The sequence below is a fragment of the Schistosoma mansoni genome, chromosome 1, assembly GCF_000237925.1.
Source record: "Schistosoma mansoni strain Puerto Rico chromosome 1, complete genome".
NCBI classification, from domain to species: Eukaryota; Metazoa; Platyhelminthes; class Trematoda; order Strigeidida; family Schistosomatidae; genus Schistosoma; species Schistosoma mansoni.
Genome location: NC_031495.1, coordinates 25,829,187 through 25,848,108, shown reverse-complemented (window position 1 = coordinate 25,848,108; position 18,922 = coordinate 25,829,187). Strand labels below are relative to the sequence as shown.

The 18,922-nt window shown below is 35.7% G+C and overlaps 1 protein-coding gene across 1 annotated transcript in view; it reads left to right on the top strand.

Moving 5' to 3' along the window:
• Window positions 1–1,663: 1,663 nt before the first annotated feature.
• Window positions 1,664–18,922, top strand: part of Smp_161860 (hypothetical protein) — a gene marked incomplete at its 3' end in the record, with an annotated part of 44,933 nt that continues 27,674 nt past the window's right edge. Inside the window, exons 1-10 of the mRNA XM_018793834.1 lie at window positions 1,664–1,850; window positions 3,156–3,249; window positions 4,602–5,048; window positions 9,347–9,612; window positions 11,090–11,340; window positions 12,694–13,112; window positions 15,288–15,689; window positions 16,354–16,418; window positions 17,713–18,006; window positions 18,617–18,843. Coding sequence (XP_018648306.1) covers window positions 4,792–5,048; window positions 9,347–9,612; window positions 11,090–11,340; window positions 12,694–13,112; window positions 15,288–15,689; window positions 16,354–16,418; window positions 17,713–18,006; window positions 18,617–18,843 — 2,181 coding nt within the window. The 5' untranslated portion in view covers window positions 1,664–1,850; window positions 3,156–3,249; window positions 4,602–4,791. The remainder of the gene's footprint in view (window positions 1,851–3,155; window positions 3,250–4,601; window positions 5,049–9,346; window positions 9,613–11,089; window positions 11,341–12,693; window positions 13,113–15,287; window positions 15,690–16,353; window positions 16,419–17,712; window positions 18,007–18,616; window positions 18,844–18,922) is intronic.

Sequence of the window (18,922 nt, the reverse complement as noted above, 5' to 3'; positions counted from 1 at the left end):
GGTTAAAATTGGGTTAAAATCAGAAGTCAGATGCGAAGATATCGGAAGGATATATTTGATGCGTTATCAATATATCAAGAAGCGTTTGCTCTAATCTGGCTAATGAACGTAGGAGCTGTTTCCCACGCTGAGTCGTAACGCGATCTGGTACGGATGCATGACCGAACGCCTCCAGTTAAACAAGTCCACTTAAAACAACGTGGTCAGTATCCAATGTCGAACTTTTAATGAGCTATTGATTTTGGGGAATTATTTACAGCTACACCGTATTGAATATTCAAACTTAACTTCACTCTCTCTAAGGCTATGGAATGTCCTAGTGGGGTCCCCCAGGGTTCAATACTAGGACCTCTTCTCTTCTTGATTTATATTAACGATCTTCCTCAACAAGTTTCATCTGACTTATTGCTTTTTGCTGATGATGTGAAACTTTGGAGAGAGATACGTACTCACAATGATATACTAGTTCTTCAGGAGGATCTGACTCGACTTCAAAGTTGGGCAGACGACAACGGACTTACCTTCAACACTTCAAAGTGCAAGGTAGTCCATCTGAGACATGTTGCAGACTATAGTTATAACTTAGGTAACTCACCTCTAGAAGTTTCCCAAGTTGAAAGAGATTTAGGAGTGTTGGTACCCTACGACCTGGAATCGTATGCGAACTGTGACAAAAACGCCTCTCAAGCAAACCTTGCACTGGTAACATTGAAGCGCATTTTTGGCCAGTTTGACGGTAGAACCTTCCACATAATCTTCAACAGTTTTATTCGTCCCCACTTAGAGTACGGAAACATAGTATTTCCTCCCTCCCTCCAAAAGGATAAGGTCACTCTGGAACGTATACAACGTCGAGCCACGAAATCAGTTCGGCGACTCAAATTCAAACCTTATGAAGAGCGCCTCAAATCACTTAACCTTTACCCGTTAGAGTATAGGCGTCTTAGAGGTGATCTTCTTATGACTTATAGTATCCTTAATACTTCTGGTCATCCCCTTAAACAACTTCTTAAGCTTAGTCATAACACTAACCTCAGAGGTAACACCCAGAAATTGGAGACCCTACATAGCAGAACAGACTGCAGACACAACTTCTACTCCGTTAGAGTTGTCAAGTGCTGGAACTCGCTGCCGACTGAGCTAGTCCAAGCGACCTCCCAGGAGTCCTTTAAGAGAAAACTTGACTTATTCTTAAGGACTAAGGATAACATATTATTATGATTTACCAAATTCTTTTTTTCCTCTATTATCGTTCATATACCTAGGTTTTTGCCTGGAGGTATTGGTGATCCACTGCTACCAGACACGGAAGCCCGTTAAGCGAAAGCTTCTTCTATTCCGTCCTCAACCATTTGAACTAGCTAAGTCAGGAACAATGCCAGACATATACAAAGCTACTTTGCGCTTATTTACTACTGCTATACGGTTATTTTTTGGTCACAGGGCACGAATGTACAAATGCCAAGTGGTATATTGATAAAGAGCTTAAAATCTTGGAATATTACTTTGGTTTCACTGAGCAAAACGTCCTATTTCCACATTTATGTCGCTGCAACTTATCACTAAAACAGATTTGTGTTTTTTAGGTGCTTAATTCATATGAAATTTTCTGTCCTTAATCTGCCAGCAAAATATACCTCTCTGTTAGACATAAAAACTACATATGTTGCCCCACAAAATATTGTATATTGAGCCTTTATGTACAAGTTAGGTGTACTTCATAAGGTCGTCTGTTCTACAGTATTTTGCAAGGTTTTTGAGTATTAGATATCAAGTGTTTGTGTACTGGTAGCAGTTTTCACATGAATTATGGGTCAGTTAGACCAGGTATCACTGTCAAGCTTGGCAAGGTAAGAATTTATTTTACTAGTTGTTAACTGATGATATGATTGTCAAGAAACTAGAACTGTCGTATCATGTACATGATACGACAGTTCTACACGTTTACTACACGTGTGGGAAACTATAGTACTTTTTACAAGCAGCATGACACTCATTAACTAATCCAATAAGTTTCTGTGCAGTAGTCTGGTTGATGTTTTTGCCATATAATTCTGTTTCAATCAAGACTTATATTTACGAGTTAATACTTTTCACCTTAACTTCCAACCACTCATATAAACACCGCATTTCCTCATAGCTCTTACTAAATAGGACGAAATCATGACAGCGGGTGATCATGATCGCGTTATTTGGAGGTGTTTCTGTCTACTTGATTTCATATGAGACAGTTGTTCATTGGTTAACATCGTTCGACTGTCGACTGATACAGGTCTGGTTCAGATTCCGGGGCGAAGTAGACCTTCCTATATACCCCAACTTATGATAAACTAAGTTCTTAATTGAAAGTTTTCATCAAATAGATTTCAGTGGTAGCCTACACAAGGCGCATATGTGACGCATATGTATCTGGTGCCCTTTTGTACCAATATGTATGTGTTTAAGTAAATAAAAATAATAAATAAAATACACAAGGCAGAGATTGTAGCTTCACATAAAGACCTAGGTGATCGATAAGTCGTGTTATCTTTGTTACTTCCATTCATAGTGTTTATCGCTTCAGCTTATGTTTAATTCTCTTTTTATTTTTATTATTTTATTTATTTAAACACATAAATATTGGGTACAAGGAAGCACCAGATACATATGCGCCATACAAATCTCATTCGATTTGCTTGAGGGCTGTGATACTGCCCGGGTGCCCAAACTGAAGCAGGTGGTTTTCTTAGGGGCCCACACCCGGAGCCTTTGACCTAAAGGTCTAACCCACAAGGCAGTGGAGCTTCGTGAGGTGATGCAGTCCCATAGTAGCCGATGACCAACAATTGGTTCAGACGCCATTCGTCCCTTCAGGATACTGGAGCCCATGTGCACCATTGGTTTGGAATCAGGGTTTGCCAACTCCCCTAGGTGGACTATCCGTGTCCACCAACCCGGTTAAAGCGCCGGACATTCGCTTTTAGTCCTCTCAATTTCGTAAACAACCCCGCCACGAGAAGGCAGTGAGTAGGACTTCCCTGGCAGAGGCTATATATTCGCTGGCCATGTGAGAGCATTTCGAGAGGGAGAGTAGACTCTCCCCACTCTCGGCCGTACCAGGGCATTTGGGGGCTTAAATATTCTCTAAGTAAAATATATTCTGTTCCTTATTATAGCGGATTATTGATCCAAGACACTGCAAAATTTTGCACAGTGTACCCGTCGGAATAGAAGCTACAGAATACCTACAGTTCAGTGTTGATGATCTCGGTAAGATTAACTTAATCTTTCCTAATTTTTTGATATAAATGGTGCTGAGGTTTATAGTTTCATATTATTACCGGTCTGTTTTTCTTACCGCGATCAAACAGATATAGAATCATGTCAGAATGGATTGTTTTTAAAGAGCTTTTGATTTTAACTAACCGGTATTCACTCTTCACACTTCTAATGTTGGGTGCCGTTGATTTTTTCAGACCTTAGAGTTATTTTTATTTTTATATTTTTCCGGCTTTCTTCAAAAGTACTAGCTCTCGAAATGCCTAGGCAGATATTACTTTACTATCATCCTGCTGCATTCACTGTCGGTTTGGCCGTAGGAAATATACAAGCCTTTGTTTTTCTCTTTTTATAAAACTAAAGACATTACTTGGCGGTCTCGTCAAGAGTAAATCCTGTTGAAGTGTGAAGGCTTAACCTGAAAAAGTTACCTGGCGTCTATTCCATCTCATAGGTTTTCATCGAATAAAGACAGCACTACCCAAGTCTATGCAGGTTTTATTTAGTTTATCATCAAACTTATGGGCAGCGAAGGAAACATTTTGTAAAGCTGCAGCTTTGGTGATACTTCGCTGAAACCCAATGTGAAAGACTCAATCAAATTACTTTTGTTCTGTTATATTATTGTGACGACAATTTCATTGGTTTCTTAAGAATACCCTCCTGTAGAAAAAGTCACCCCAAAAATATAAGACTAGTTTGTTATAGTTCTAAAATTGTACCATGATTTAGAAGTGGACTACATTTTACCTTGAACTATATAAAATTGGAATTAAAAGGTGAGTTTTTATCTACCTGTAAAAAATTAAGATTATTGTCATGTGTACTGCGTATCCAAGGTTCGACCTCGATTAATTATTGATACGACGTAACTCAGCTGCTGTTTTTGTTACTGTCATCGTTAAATAAGCTTAGTGTTTTAAAGGGAGATAATGCAAACTAACCAAAAAATAAAACAAGCATTTTATAATCTGAAAAATAGCTCTTTTATACATATACGAACATAACTCGGCGATGAAGCATCAATAATTTGTTCTTCAAACTGGTCGATGTGAACAACTAGATACTAATTTGATTAAGATAACGTGTGAATCTTGGGTAAGAAAGCAGCATGTGTGGAAAGTTTGTATTGTAAACTTATAACTCAGATCAGTCCGTGTGTATGTATGAAGTAAATCGGTCAACCAATAGAGGATGTTTACATACGTGTTCAGACTCAATTAAGGAAATTTGGGGATGCCAGGGCAATCAGGCTATCTTATGATTGTTAACCTAACACTTAAATTACTGGACTACAGCTGTATAGTAGTAACCTTGAATATCACTTTTATATTTCACTATAGTTCTTGGTAATATCAACAGTAGGGAAAATATGGTCGGTAGACAGTCAAATAATTGACTAATCAACTCAAATGCAATTCAGTTACTAATTACTCCAACGTGATTTGGTCAAATAGTCACTTATAACTTCATCTGTTGATTTCGTCTTGTCTTATCTTTTTCAACGAAACATCTTATCCAGTAACTTCCGATATGTCAACTGCAAGTTCACATGTAATACCCACCCTGAACTCAGGTGGATTTTTGCCACCGAAATTCTACCATGATAAAATTCACCCTTTTCACACTTCTGACGTATATCCCAAAGGTACTTGTCATTTCTGTCTTAATCAAAATATTCAAGCTTGTTGGTTTTATGATCTTTATGCTAATTCGACAAATACAATGCAACTTCAATCGTCATGCTGTCATGTGGTTCGTTTAAATGGTCTCATCAGGTCTGTAAGCATGTAAGTTCCTCTCAAGTTATTTTATTCTTTACAGCTCTAATTGCTCTGGAAATTTTCTAAAACCTGTCGGTTTCACTTTGCTTTTACAGACACCTATTCCTTCTTAGCACTTGCAATACAATGAAAGACATCTCCGGGGTTGGTTTCGGTATACATTAATCCAAAGGATAATGATTATATTAATATTGTTCGTCGCTAGACAGGATTGTTTGAAGGTTCCCTCTCTCTTTGGGGTAAATCCTTAGACTTTAATAATGTACTAATTTATGTTTTTCTCCATCTACACCTAAATAAATGCGAAGAACGGGGGCAAAATGTTTTGCATGTTCAGTCCGCAAACGAAATCACCAAGTTCACATGCAAGCAGTAATTAGCTCGAAAGTTAACAAAGAATAAAAACGTCTTGTTTTAATGTAACCTGGAAAACTACTCAAGCTATCAGATGAAAAGTAATTAAAACAGTTACTAATCTTCCACTGAAAGTCACTCATATCCGACAGATCACCGTAGCCTCATCTGAACTAGATATTGCATAAAGATTCCGTTTAATTTAGTTTGGAATACAGAACTCAGTCTGTATTCAAGTTGACAACGTTGATGAAATGATTGTATAGAAAGACGACTGTCAAAGGTGTGGATGGTAAACGGTTGATCAAACTTATGTGGAAGCCAGCGAAACTATGGCCTACATACCGAATTGCTACTAACCTCTGGGATAAGTTGATCATCTTATGGAATTTGCAAATACGTATCTTTCGGGTCTATTTAAAAAATATTTTGACCCTCATAATTTATATAGAATCTCCTCAGCTTCTTTAGTGGTACAACTGTGTTGCAATAGCTGAGTATTTAGTGTCAAGCGGTAATCATCACATATTCTATGTGTTTTTCTGTCCACCTTTAATGGAGTCACAATGGGAGTACTTCAACTGAACAACTCAAATGGGATTACTATCCTTTTTCCAGCCAGTTTATCTAGCTCATTCTTCACAGCCCTTCTTAAATCACATAGAATTAGTCTACACTTCTAGAAGATAGGCTCTCCCTTTACTTTGAAGCGTGCTGTGTGAGTTGTCATACATATCACGGTCTTCTAGCATTGTAAAACCAGATTTTTGGCTAAAATACTGCCAGAAGAACCAGTTCACAGAAAAATGCGTGCGTCCAGCAATCTTAGGTCCTATAACCCTAGCTCAGCTGGGCCATACTCATTAACAAAAAAACGGGATATTGACACAACTACCATCTTTTCTCAACGGAATATTAACTGTACCAATAATTGGTAACTGGTGGCCAGTGATCCAAGTTATTCCACTACTTGTAGGTTTTAAGTGGAAATCATTATAAAAAAGCAATAAATTTCTCTGAGAAATAGTTGACTCTGTGCCATCATTATGAACAATAAACAAATGAGACTTGCCTGTGTTAGCAATTAATTTTCGTATTGCACGTGACGTACTGCTACAGGCTGTAGTGAGCGGCAGAGAATCCATCCTTCAGCCTCCAAATGCCCTGGTATGGCTGAGAGTGGGGAGAGTCCGCTCTCCCTCTCGAAATACTCTCACATGGCCATGCGTAATATAGCCTCTGCCAGGGAAGTCCTACTCACTGCCTTCTCGTGGCGGGGTTGTTTACGAAATTGAGAGGACTAAAAGCGAATGTCCGGCGCTTTAACCGGGTTGGTGGACACGGATAGTCCACCTAGGGGAGTTGGCAAACCCTGATTCCAAACCAATGGTGCACATGGGCTCCAGTATCCTGAAGGGACGAATGGCGTCTGAACCAATTGTTGGTCATCGGCTACTATGGGACTGCATCACCTCACGAAGCTCCACTGCCTTGTGGGTTAGACCTTTAGGTCAAAGGCTCCGGGTGTGGGCCCCTAAGAAAACCACCTGCTTCAGTTTGGGCACCCGGGCAGTATCACAGCCCTCAAGCAAATCGAATGAGATTTGTATGGCGCATATGTATCTGGTGCTTCCTTGTACCAATATTTATGTGTATAAATAAATAAATAATAAATACATCCTTCTGTCCAAATCAACTGGTCTTGATTCAACATCACTTAAGGTTTTATTAGTAGATGACTTGGATCTTTTACAAACATTTTGTGTACGTCTAACCTTTCTATATTTACAGCAACGTACACCACGAAACTGACATGAACTACGAAGATGTAGTTTACCACATGATTGACAGGGTTCAATACCGAGAGATAAATTCAAAGTGCTTATCTAATCATTCACTTGTCTGAATGGAACTGTTTCTGTCTGAGGTTTCTGTAATTTCAGAGATTTTTCACATTGGATAACAATACATAATGATATTTCGTAACAGCATCACTTGGATCATTATTAACATATTCATAAGTGAAACAGAAGTCTGGCTGCCTGAAAGGTTCCAAAAAGGATTTGTATAAGCTTCTTCTGTAGTTTAGAATTATTTATACTAGCAATCAGGCGGTCACGAAACCTGATGTGCACCTGTTCACTGAAATCGCTCTTAGAAGCTTATGTCTGAAGTTGTATTATGAAATCTCTGATAGTCTGATTCGGTGCACGGACTAATTTGTTGAACTGTGCTCTCGTGTATTTCAAATGGTTTGACATGAAAATTAGCGGTTGATAATCTTTTAAGTTTGTTGAACAGAAGTAGGGTAAGTTTACCAGGATGTACAAGATTCTTTGAAAAACTATGGGCTTCTTTACCAATAACCAATAAAAGGGTGTGAAATGCTATTTTCTTTGAAGTTATTTGACAAACACCAAGCTTCAAAACATTCTAAATAACCCTTCACTTCTCTCAGGGACAAACTGATAGACAATTACCCCAAGTTACTCGAATCCATATGTACTGTGACTCCGAGTGCGAATTTGAAATCAGGTAGCGAAATACTACTAATCACAAGTCTAGAACTTCGACAAGACACAAGCAAGAACTCGAATTTGAAGTACGCAGTATGAAATTTTATTTTGTTATGATAGATTTAAACACAACATAAAATATGTAATTGTCCAGTAAGTGCATCAGTTATCCACCACACTAACGGTCTCGACTTTTTACTATTCCATAGTCATTTGATGCCAAGCTGAAACCAAAGAAAACTGGGTTGGTTTAAGACTTAATGCGTGGTTCATCGATTCGGTCTTCACCTATTACCAAATCTATAAACATTAATACACTGATAGATGTCTCACACTGACCACTCTCTTCGACTAGGTTATCGGTGCAAACGCTTGTATAAAATAATGCCAAAGACAAGATGATTAAGCAGAACAATAGGCCTTTATATCTCATAAAATAACATGTTTCTATACAAGCTCTTAGCACAAAAAGTAAACATTTAGGTATCATAAGCGATTGGAAGGAATAAATTCGATAGATCATTTACTCTTCAGTCAATGAAGATTCTACCGTTAGGTGTAATTCTATCCTACCATATTGCCTTCGTCATAAACAGAGGTTATCTCATGTGTTCGAATCAGGTTACGAATATTTGGTCTGTGTTCTTCGCCTAAATGTAAAAAAAACAATAATCGGTCACAGCATATTAACTTTTTATTCACCTCTAGAGCTTGATAATTTATTGCTTTCCCTTTATTTGTCTCCTTTTACTCATACCTTTCACTATTCAACATCTCTTATTTATTTTTTGATCTCCCAATTTTTCAGGTATTATTATGAAGTGTTGGGAATCGGCCCGATTCCTTTTTATACGATACCTAAATTGTTACATCTCTCTGCTCATTTTTTGTACCTTAGAAATTTGATTGTGTTTAGTGGTAGCCAACAGTTCTATTTCATATTAGACTTTTCAACAAAATATAGCTGTAATTCAGTGAATTTTTGTGCTCAATAGGTCTTACCGACCGACTACTTATCAACTAAAATGTAGAATCTCTATAGCCAATTTTGCAACTCTCCATTTAGGTATGAAACCGGTTTGTTGAAAGAATCGAAGAATTCAGCTCAGTAAAATTAAGGAGCCCATGAATGTTTCATTTAGAAAAAAATTATTTGCACAAAGGTTAGTCAATCTTACTCAGAATCCAATCGGAATGGCTGTAGTATTTTCAAAGGTAAATTAGGTTTAAGTCCAATTCAGTCTCACTGAAATAGCGTGACATAATTGACGAACTTTAATAAACCGATTCATACATTCAGAAATGAACTACTAACTATCGAAAAATATAAGGGGCTCATGTGACAATAACGAGACCTGTTAAATCTGTTCAATCAACAATCAAACAAAACAACTCTAGCTAATGTGGTCATTTTTATTCTCTTTTTTCTAATAGGGAGCATTTAAGATGCTTAAAGCAAACTTCTGTAGACTATTCACAGCAAGCAAATGGTCTAAAAAATTCATTTATATCTTGTGATCGGTTAAACACAACACCATTTGCAGATGCAAACATTCCAGTTGGATCACGTTCATCTGGAGATGGTCAAACAGAGGACGAAGAGGAATCGAACGGAGTTAATTACCGAATTACTCCTGACATGCAGTCAAAAATCAATTCTACTTGTTCAAATTTTTCAAATGAAGTGAACGTTTTGCTAGGTAATGTTAGTATGGATGCGAAGTGTGGTAGAAAACAAAAATGGTATCATATTTCCAGATATTCTTAACAAATAAAAATATCGCGCTAATGAAAATAACCATCAAGTATTAAGAGACTGAACAATATGAACATAACAAGAATATAAGAATTACATTAATATTCGTCTACAGTCTACCTTACAGTTGTCAAAAAGATTTTCGGTGCTATATAGCGCCAGTAGACTATGCGTATTCTGATTAACAGTGACTTTTCCAGTATATGTGAGGTGTTGCTTTATTACTGACGAATCTACAGTGATAAGATTGAGTAGTGAGTTTTTATAAAAGAAGAGAGTAAACGAAATGGTGACTTAGTAATTACATCGCTCAACTTTCAATCACTAAGTTGAATTTCGAAACCCCACTGCATTTATTTTGGTTTGGGAACCTGGGTAGCATCACTTGGTTTCACTCACATAAAAGGGACAGCTCTTAGCCAGTTGTATAAGCCTGATCCTAATTACCGAGCTGTATTAATTATGAAAATCAAGTTGATAAGGGTCGGAAATCTGAAACAACTGCAATTGTTGATGTATATGCTTCATTTACACACAGTTGCTCACTTCCGATGATAATGCCATGTAAGCAGCTCCGAGGTCCAGCAATGTGCGTCAAAAAGTATTGTCATAATTCAGTTGGTGTATTCACCTTAAAACACTGGGTTTTGTGATTCGAACATATCTAAGAAGTCCCATTCCGGGGAGACTTTCACAATGCCTATTATTTACGGACACCAGAATTGGGTAGAAAAAGAGGGAAACCGACCTATTTACGATGTGGTGCTAATGAATAGGAAAGGGGTTTTAGACCGGTATCTGTCGGCTCATCACTTCTTCGTTGTGTTCCTACTGATCATACAAGTAAGCGACGTGTCACTATCAAATATGGTTTAAATCAAAAACCAGTTGGGATCCTTCTATGCATTTTTCTACCACATTCTTCGTAAATGAAAGATGGAACTCTAATTCAAAGAAAAGTGTTGTATTTTTCAGTAAACTCCTGCCTTATTGAATAAAATATTTGTTCTTACTTACTTACTTACTTTACTTACCCCACGTATAGCATAGGCTTGACCTTTTTTATTTCTCCACGATGTTGTTGTTTCATTTTGTGTAGTCCATTTTATTTGTCCATTTATTTATCCATGTAGTTTCACATTATACGATTGATAATCATGTTAATATTTACATTTGATATGCTAGAAAATGAGTGTAACTTTTAGTATTCACTTTCTCCACGATTCCACCTTTATTTATTCCATTCGGATCGTTATTTGTTGGAAACGAATTAAATTTTTACTTTAATGAAATAGATAGCCTTAGAGTAATTGAAAAAATCTTAATTTTCTCATTGTATTATTTGCATTACATTAATGTGTTTATTGAATTCTAAGTTCACTAATTTATACAAATTATTACTCTTTATTAAATTTCCAAAGGTTCTCATTCCAAATTAGGTTCACCGTCAACTTCTTTTACACACGATCAAATTAATACTAAACATCTACTTCTTCCAGGTCGTTCCTCTTTTGAAAAACATTTAGTTCGAGAAGTAGCGTACTTTGAAATATGTGAATTTTTAATTGAACAAATAGAAGAAATTTATGATATGGAAAATTGCGAGTTTTTGAATTCTATGTACAACGAAAAAAATAAGGACAACTCTTTACAAATTCTTACTGACCTTCAGGTACAATTATCATTCTGTATTGGTGAATGATTTAATTATTCACAATTACTATGTATGTCATAATTTGTGGTAACTTTACTAAGATAGGGGTGCCTGTTTAATTTGTTAAGTCTGACGTGATTTTCTATCGTATACTAAGTCAATTTTCTCGAGGTAACCAGATTACTATTAGTCTTAATGACCTTGGATTTTGACCACAGAGATTGGAACAACTGCTTGAGTTTGGTCACATGCGACCTTTTAGCGAGTAGTCCTTAATGTGTTACTTCCATATTTCAAAGATCTCACCGCCGGCGACGGAAATCCTTGTGAAAAAGGTGACGTGTTATTTCTTGGTCCTAGAGTCCCACAGCCTCCTCGTTACTTACTATCACCAGCCTAAAATTTATTAATAGCTATAAAACACTGGATACAGCTTTTTTCTTTCAGTTTAACGACTCATCAACAGCGCTAATGCTCGAACTTACATGTAATTGAACTCAGAATTTTTAAATCTTATTGCAAAGACATATCTTTCGATCACTAAGTCGGAATGTAGCTGTCCATTCTTCAATCCGTGATATATGACCATCCTCCAATCCTATTAATGACCTTTGATCGATAAATTTCAACTATTTATTGAAGTTGTCAGTTTTTCGTGGAATTTGCATTAATTTTACTTTCAAATGCCTTATGCATTGTATGTGTGTCCAGGTAAAACCTTGTTTCGCATACATGTACTACTTTCTTATCTCTCTCACTACCAAACCAAGAAATTATTGCTAATGAATTTCAGTTTAAACTAGTTGTAAAGAACCAATAGATATATTTTTATCTAGTTAGAGCAGTTTATCTGATGTAATTACTATTTACAATATAACATTGGCAAATGCCTAATCTACACCATCGTATTTTAAATTGTTTATCCTCAGTTGTGTAATAGGCTAGTTATTCACTTCGTAAAATGAGATGAATGTCTTTCTAAAGTAGTAATGGTATTATTAGTCTTTACACACGCTCAAAGTGCGACTGAATACATGAACTTCTATATTTGGTAATTGAGTTCCATAAAATTAAAATAGAATACCTGATCACTATTGTAATTAATACCATATAATATTGAACCAAATATCCATGTAAATTTCTGTTACTTTAAAATTTTTTCCGATTTAACCGCTAATCGAAATTCAACATTTTTTCGTTACTTTTTATTTTCATAATTATGACAACACTTAGTTAATCATAAACCTTCAAATATGTCTAATTTTTCTTGTTTTGTTCTGTATACAAGTTAGTAATAATAATAAATAAATATTTGAATGTGTGTAAACATCCTTTACGTTGAATAAGTTGGATCATTAAAATTTTTTTAAGGTTCACAAGTCAAATACTTTACCTTCAAGTCTACTCTCGTCACATATGACTTTGGTAGATGTTACTGACCAAAATTTACATAATCCATTGATCAATTCAATATTGCATAGTCAATCTAGAGAAACAGATTACTGCGAGCATTGTGTAGATAGTGCCACTGGACTGGCAGTTTCACTAATTAATACGTGTATACAAAAAACTGCTCAAAACGAAAAACAAGAAGTGATTTTGTTTAAATTTTTAAAACTACAAGAACTACTTCTCACGACTTGTGATATTAACTGGGTTCGTTTAAATCAAAAGTTTATTGAATCGCCGAGACCAACGAGGTTTAATTGTGATACTAAATTTCAAAACTTTTCCAAAAATAATTGGCTATCAAGTACATCTAGTGATTCAATACAACTGGATTCTCAGGGGTAAGTACTTGCTTTTTCACATTGTATTTTGCGAAATTTAGTCACTTCTGTGCGTGTTCACTTAGTCAATATTCTAAATTGTGACCCAAAGGTGTCTGATATATATATATATATATATATATATATATATACTGAGATGAACTTGGAATAACACCTACCAAATGAATACTATAATATACCATACCAAATTAGAGTGTACTCGCAAATTAACATGATTCAGTTACTAAATTTTATGTATCACCACGTTGCACCGTTCTTACTTGTCTTCAGATATTTTTAGAACAGTTGTTTCAAGGTCTTGCCCACCATCTTCCTACTATCCTTAGCCCCCAAATACCCTGGTATGGCCGAGAGTGGGGAGGGCCTGCCCTCTCTCGAAGTGCTCTCACACGGCCACGCGTATATAGCCTCTGCTAGGGAAGTTCTACTCACTGCCTTCTCGTGGCGGGAGTGTTTGCGGAATTGAGAGGACGAAAAGCGAATGTCCGGCGCTTTAACCGGGTTAATGGACACGGGAAGTCCACCCAGGGGAGTTGGAAAACCCTGATTCCAAACCAGTGGTGCACATGGGCTTCAGTATTCCGAGGGAACAAATGGCTTATGAACCAATCGTTGGTCACCGGCTATCATGGGACTGCATCTCCTTACTATGCTCCACTGCCTTGTGGGTTAGACCTTTAGGTCAAAGGCTCTGGGTGTAGTCCCCTAAGAAAACCACCTGCTTCGGTCTGGGCACCTGGGCAATCTCATAGCCCCCACACAATCAAATGAAATGAAAAATTTTTGTGTGGCGCATATATATCTGATGCCCCCTTGTACCAGTATTTATGTGTTCAAATAAATAAATAATAATAACCATATTTATTATCGCTCACCATTACGGCACATTTATTATTTTAAATAAACTTACGTTCCTTCAAAGGTTTAGACTATTCACTTTTTCGAATTATTTTAAAATAGTAATTAAATCCATAAGGTAAAATTTTCTGTGCGATATTACATCTTATAAATGTTCTTTAGACAATTCTAGGAGACTGGAACATGCCTCGAATTGTTCTCAAGCGGTCCATCTCTTTTAGAAAATATGGATAACCATTCATTTGTACTATTTCCTAAGACGGTGGTTGGAGGTAGTCAACAGGAAACCCTGGACCTCGGTTTCATGCTACTTGGGACTCGTCAGCAAGGTCCTTCTTAATGTACATCGAATCCAATCCACCTAGACTTAGTGGCCACATTGCAACTTGGTCGATAGGATTCGATCTGCACTAAAAAAGGACCTGACATACATGACATTGATCACCACTCAATGATTAATCAATTATACGTAATATCTCTTAGTTTGATTGATCAAATACCAAAGTTATTAACTAATATTAGTGTATTTTCTAAAAGCCTCTAAAATCCAAAGATTACTCAACTAAATCAACGCTCTTTGACTTCTATAACGCCAAATTAACCCTGAAAGCAAACATGTGACATTCCTGTCTGCCAATCCAAGAAACCTGGGTTTTTAATAGCTAATAGGTCAGGTCCCAAAAATTCCCTGATACGGCCGAGCGTGGAGAGAGTTCGTCCTTCCTCTCTAAGCGCTCTCACTTAGCTTCACGTATACAGACACTGCCAGGGAAGTTTTACTTCTTCAACGTAAAGAATTCTTCATGATTGTTTTCCCCTAACTGGAACTGCTTCTCCCTCTTTATTATTATTATTATTATTATTTTACTCGAATACACTAATTTTTGTTCATTGTTTCTTTTTTATTATACTCACTCTTCATTCTCTATCTCTTCACAACCTTATTGTTATTATATGACTCATATGTATTTCGTACCCCTTTGTACCAATGTTTATATGTTCAAATGAATAAATAGTAAATACATAGGTCAGGAAGTCATTGCCACAAGTGTTCAGCATTTCAGACGTAACATCTACATACGGTTATGTAAGCCCATAACAAGTCACACGTTTGAGTTTGACTTCTGTTTGGTTTGAATACCCAGTAAGTATCACTAGCTCCTACAAAAACAGTATTTCGAAGTCAAATAAATAGATACATATTTGGTTAATGAGTTACACACGTTCTACTTTTAACTATTCAGCCTACATATTCATAGTTGCAATTCTGTTTAACCTGTTTCCCCTTTTATTATTCCATTTTAAAAATCTTTGTAGAAGGTGGAACAAATTTCATCATTTGACTTCATTATCTCAGTCAACTAATTCAAAAAGAGCTATGAAATCAATCTCACAATCTGATTATTCCCCATCAGTGTTAACTTCATCTAGTTCATTTGGTAGTCATACAACAACACTTTCAAAACCTACCATAAATAAATTAAGTAATAATTCAACTATTATCATGGACACACTTTTAAAGAATGATAATAGTAATAATAATGATAGTCATGCTAATAACAGGTCGTCGATTTCTTTAATTAAAGATTTTCAATTATCGGATAAAATTAGATCCGATAATCAAGACTATCCTACATCATCATTGTCACTGTCATCAGCGTTTGGCTGTACACCTTTACCATATGGATTATTGATCAATCCACCTATCCAAAAATCTAAGTAAGTATCGTTTTATCTCAATTTTTATGTTTGTTGTATGTAATTGGAGAGTTATTCAGGGGAAAAAGTGCCTTAGATCACCTTTATACTATAAAATTGAAGATAAAGGAAAAATTCGTTTCAAACTATTGATACATAACTTGTACTGGTTATCTGACTAGCGGGTTAGCGTTATTATCATAATCAAGTATTTCGACACAATTTATATAACATGTTTGTTACTCATGCCAACAGATTTTCCACACAGTAATCACAAAGTTTCTTTTTGAAACCAATACTAAGGTTACTTCGTATCGGAAAAGTTATCAATGAAGAAATAAGATGTCTTCTTGTCTGGAAAACATCTCAAATCTATACTTCCAAGTATGCATAATTTCTTTCCATTTGGTTATTTAGAAAGCCATTCAGTGAATTGTCCCGCACATAGTTCAACCTGATCATATTAGCATTTGAAATTTCTTTGGATGAATTAATACACCTAAGACATAAGTCATTGTGTATCATCAGTGTTTAAACATCTAGTTGTGTTTAGTTATATTTTTCTTTTTAATACTAGGGAGTATGTTTTAAAAATTTTAAACTTCACTACATTAATAATATTTAAATAGAATGGTTATCATTTTAATTGAATGACTTTTTCATTTGATCATTTTCCTACACATAGACGTAAAGGAGTTCTTGTTAGTCAAAATAACCGATGCGCCGGTTGCGGTGCCTTCATTGAAACGCGTAAGTTCTTCCTCAGTTGTTGATTAGTAATTACCTTGAATATTCAAGAAATAAGTGTGCTTTCTTTTCATTTTCCTTAAATAGTGTTTATTATATACTTTGATATTGATAAATCCATCGTGAATACTGAACCATTCTGAGGACTGTTAAATGTGCCAGCAAACAATATAAATGGCTGCATGTATATCTTTCTTGTAGATCATTGACAAGTTTTACTAGCCGGACTATCGTTTAACCTGCTTCAGTTCAGGCTTTTCAGCCTTCATATACCGAAACAAGAAACAGAATCAAACTTTTCTATGTAACTGGACTGTTTTAACATATCAAATTGAGAGAATTAGTTGGAGTGATTTGATAGTTTGAGGGTTTGTTTTTAACTCTTTGAGTCGAAGTTTCTTATTCGCACACCCACTTTAGCTTTAACAGACTGGTAGCATCAGTAGTCCTTACATCAAAAGTGTAACCGAAACTCCAGTAAATGAACTCTTTTGTTATTGAGTTACATTACAAGAATTATTTCCCGGTACTTCTGTGGTGTGTGCTACCTATACGGACAGATGTAAGTAGTATGTATCAGGTATTGGAAGTAGAATTCTTACTGAAGAGGAAAATGAAGAGAAGAGAAAGAAAAACTGAGAGCAATCGAAATAATAACAGGAATGAAAGAACGATGAAGTTTGTGAGAGACAATTCATGAAAGATGTGCAAATAGAGTATTTAATGCACAGTTTACATATTTTACAAAAACACTGTTATTTCGCATAATATAACTGATTTCTCTTGTCCAAGTCTTCGTTCACTACACTTCTACTAACATGACATTTGTCTTGACAAGTTAATCTCACTGTGTTGATATGCTGTGGAAATCTGAACCGGTACACGTATGTGCTGTGTTCTCTGTTGCTTATATTTAACTAATACATATAAATTCACGTAGATCAGTGTTAAATTATAGTGACGATATCTGCATTCTGTCGGAAAGCATAAGTTATTATTTGCTAATTCATTAAGTGAACTGTAGTAAATTTTTCACCCAAAGAGTTAACAAATCTAATCATGTATAGATTTGAGGTTCCACACTGTTTAACCCCAAGTTGAAATGAAAAAACTTGCAGCTCCTTGACTAATATCAATCAATAATAAAAACATCTTCTTGGTGGCTTGCATTAGTGTTTTTACTCTGCAGTAATTTTCCTAATGTTCAGTATTTTTAAGCAGAACATTGACGTAACTATCGAGTTCCGTTATTATTTATAATTGTTTACTGTTTCGTTCTATCCGTATTTTTCTTCAGGATATCTTAAAAGAATGCGTTTTTGTGAATTTTTTGGTCGTTACTTTTGTTGTGTTTGTCATTCGAATACACTTATGACTCTTCCTGGGAATTTAGTAACCTGTTGGGATTTTCGTATGTTATCAGTCAGTAATTTTGCACGAGACAGACTTCGTCAGCTGCATAATAAACCTTTATTAAGGACAATCGATTTTAACAAACAAGTTTTAAATCGTCAGTCTAATCTTTTGAATTGCTTGACTTTACGTAAACAAGGGAATTTGATGCTACCATTTATTCAACGGTGTCAAACAGGTTAGTTGTTGATGTTTTAACTAGACAAAAATTTTCATTATTTGTTGACTATCTTATATCATGTGATTATAATTTGACGTTGATGAAACAGTTGCACGGAAAAAATGTAAAAACTAGTAGGTAAAGTCGATAACTTTAAAAGTTCAGTAATTTCGATCTTACTGTACATAATTATTATTCTTACCACCCCATCTATAATATGGAAAAACATGTCCCGTTAATAATAATAAGCTTTACAGTCATTGGTAGCTAACCCAAACTTGAAATTCTGAAGTCGAAAGTAGAAGAGGTGGACTAACGAACACATTACTCCAAGAATAGGAAGAAAACATTCGAGGAATGTATAGCAGTTGGAAACGATTGGAAAGGAGAGTCTAGGACAGAATTAGTTGGATAATCCTGGTCGACGCTTTTTGCTCCCTTCACGAGGGATAACAGGCGTAAGTAATACTATTTTCTAGGTGAAAAGGTTTTGTAGAGATTGGTTCAATTTGTAGGTTGCATTCATCATCACAGATTAATCTCAATCAGCGTACCATTGAAAAGCAGAGAACACTATAATAACAAGTAATGATTAATATTTTACTTTTGTTTCTGTATTCTGTTTTAGCTCAACAATTAGTCGATTTTACTTCCATACCAAGTCATTGGTTCGAAACACCAGATTTATGGAGTATGGCTGATTTACATTCTGTACATGATGGAAAATTATCAATAGCTTTACGTGCATTACTCTTACCAATAGTAGAGCATATATCAATATGTAAACGATGTTTAGCTTGTGGCTTTATTTGTGAAATTTGTAAATCTGGTCAAATTCTTTTTCCATTCGGTCAAGTAAATACCACAATATGTTCCGGTTGTTCAGCTTGTTTTCATCGTGCATGTTTACATTCCCCAAATCCTGAAACATGTC